Consider the following 2,514-nt stretch of genomic DNA (forward strand, 5'->3'; position numbering starts at 1 on the left):
CCTGTACCTGTTGTTCCTTTAAAAACAAACAACACAAAAACTTTAATTCTCTCAATCTACAAAATCAACTTGAATAACTTTATCAAAGTTATTGATAAATAACTGGATTTATCAGTTGACTGATAAATGGATGACTGGATTTTCCCTTAATCTCCTCAGGTCCTGCCTTCGGAACCAATTAGAAACCTGAGAAAAACGACATACCCAATCTAATATCCTCTGGTTGGACAGCTAAAAAGTTGGACGGGAAAGTATAAATTCGCAAGGAAGGGATCCCTGAAAAGTTCTCCTCCTCTCAGGGGCTGAAGCGATGGAGCCCAACTTTCCGCGCTGCGTGCGCGAGGCCTGGGATTCCGCAGAGGAGTCCCAGGAACCAGAGATGTTGCAAATCTTGAGCTTAGCGGACCCTGAGGAATGGCAGCTCCCTTTCTATCCTACGCTGGGCCAACTCTCTGGGGACGACGAGGACTTCAGTGGGGCACAACTTTCTACCGCCTGCGGGCGTCTGCACCCACACTGCCCGAAACACGGACCCCGAGCGCAGAGCACCTGCAGGCTGGGCGCTGGGCCGCCCGCCCCGGACACGACGCCCGCGACCCGCCCGGAGCCACAATCGCCCTCAGGAGGTGGGGCCGCCGCCCACCCGCAAAGCTTCCCTGGGCGGGTCTTGCGGCATCGGGGACCCAACATCTGGAACCCGAGACCTCTGACCGCGGGGACCCTTCCGGAGCACCGCCCTCCTCCTGGCCTGGAGACACACCACCGGACGTCCCAAGGCTGGTGGCTGCGGACCTACACACCGTGGCCAGGAAGACCCTGGGCCGCCTCTCCCGCCGCCTTTGCACCCAGGAGCCCTCATCTCCGCTGAGACCCTTCATTGGATGACCCCTTGCGACAGATGTTATTCCAGTAACACCTCTCCGTTTAGCAATCATGGAAGAATTCGTCTTCATAGACATTTGTGAAGTTTTCTTTCGCTTACTTAATAAATTATACCAAATTCCAACGCCTTTCTCTCTCTTACTTTGGCTTTGGGGGGAGGACCCGACGCAGGGGCGGGGTGGCCGGTGCCCGTTCTCACCAGGGACCCTCAGTCCCCTGATTTGCTGGGCGGCGGGAGGCCGGTGGGGTCTCTTGGGCACACTGGGCGGCCAGGGGTCCAGCATAGGCGTTGCCAAACTGGGTCACACGTGCTGGGCTCCGAGACATCCGGCAAAGAGCGGCCAGCAGCCCTGAGAACTCCACTTCGCCCGATGAACGCTCCTGCGCCCTCGCCGTGGCCCTTCCAGCCCATCTGTGGGGCCGTCCAGTCACCTTCACGTTGCTCCACGGCCCCCAGCGCCTGTCGCCGCTCCAAACGCATCTACAAGCATTGGCCTCGGGGAGCGCAGAGCTTCCGTCTCCCTCAGGCACTCTCCTGGGCGTGTCCCTTCTTCCTGACTCGCCCCAAAGCCCACTCCCAGCCCCCACCTCAGGGCTGACCTGCAGCCGAAGCGCTGGGGCCCCGGACAAGAGAAAACTAGGGGTTGTCTTTTGCGGTGGGGCGTTTCTGCGGCCAGATTCTGTAGCGGTCAGGCTCACGTCACTTCCTAACTCCGATCGGGCGACTTCCCAAGGCGCCTGACTTCTCATTACCATTCGGAGTTGAACTAGAGCGTCCACCCAATCCGGGGTTTGAAATGGGGCCTGAGAGAACAATGGCAGGCAAAGTGTAAGTGCTTAATAAATGTTAATACAATTATACTGAGAATTTCTCAACTGCTGTGATTTCTCTGGGGGCAAAATCCTTCACTGGGATTAATCTCACAGGAGTCTGAAGGTGGGGACCCCCTGCCTCGGGAGCGGTTTCCTGGAATCCCTTCACCCCATCGCTCTGGTTTCTGGCATCCCACCCAACCTCACCCTTTCTCTCCTTTCCCTGCCAGGATTCCATGGGCCACCTGTGCAGCCTGGATGCTGTGGCTCAACCAGTATGTAACCCTGGCCGGTCCCCAGGGAATGCAAAAAAGATTCTTTTCACCCATCTATTAGACCACAGGGTGATATTTTACTTTTTCAGAATCAAAGAGAACTTTTCCATTGAGGCCTGAGCATGGGAAATATACAGCTCATAACAAGAAGATGAGATGACATGGGTGTGTGTTGTAGACCCTGCCATGTCTTTATTAATGTACTTTAATTTCCTACTTTGTCCTTTAATTCTTTTTTTTTTTTTGCCCTTTAATTCTTAAAGAGTGTATGTGAGAAATGAAATCAGTGAGAACTGGAAATAAAGAAAGAAATTATTTTAAAATTTCATCCTCACTTTTTCAGTAGTCATTTCAAATCTTCAACTCTTAGGCAAATAAATGAAATAGGCCTTGAATTCATGGAAAGACACAGTTCTCTATAAATTCACATGTCAGGGGTCACTAGCAGGATTTGGAGTACAGTTCTACAGTTCCTTTAGCAATTCTAAAATCCAAAATTTTATGGAATCTACCCTTTTGTGTGTAAATTTCTGTGCAAAACTCA

General features: G+C 52.5%; 1 protein-coding gene across 1 annotated transcript; it reads left to right on the forward strand.

The window, feature by feature from the left end:
* The first annotated feature begins 310 nt into the window (after positions 1-310).
* On the forward strand, positions 311-868 carry ANXA2R (annexin A2 receptor). The gene has a single exon (XM_024119680.1). It carries the CDS (start codon positions 311-313, stop codon positions 866-868), a length of 558 nt encoding a protein of 185 aa, XP_023975448.1.
* The last annotated feature ends 1,646 nt before the right edge of the window (positions 869-2,514 follow it).

Source organism: Physeter macrocephalus, chromosome 8 (genome assembly GCF_002837175.3).
Source record: "Physeter macrocephalus isolate SW-GA chromosome 8, ASM283717v5, whole genome shotgun sequence".
NCBI classification, from domain to species: domain Eukaryota; kingdom Metazoa; phylum Chordata; class Mammalia; order Artiodactyla; family Physeteridae; genus Physeter; species Physeter macrocephalus.

What these genes read in the sequence shown, in the direction of transcription:
- ANXA2R (XM_024119680.1), top strand. Translation starts at nt 311, where the DNA reads ATGGAGCCCAACTTTCCGCGCTGCGTGCGCGAGGCCTGGGATTCCGCA.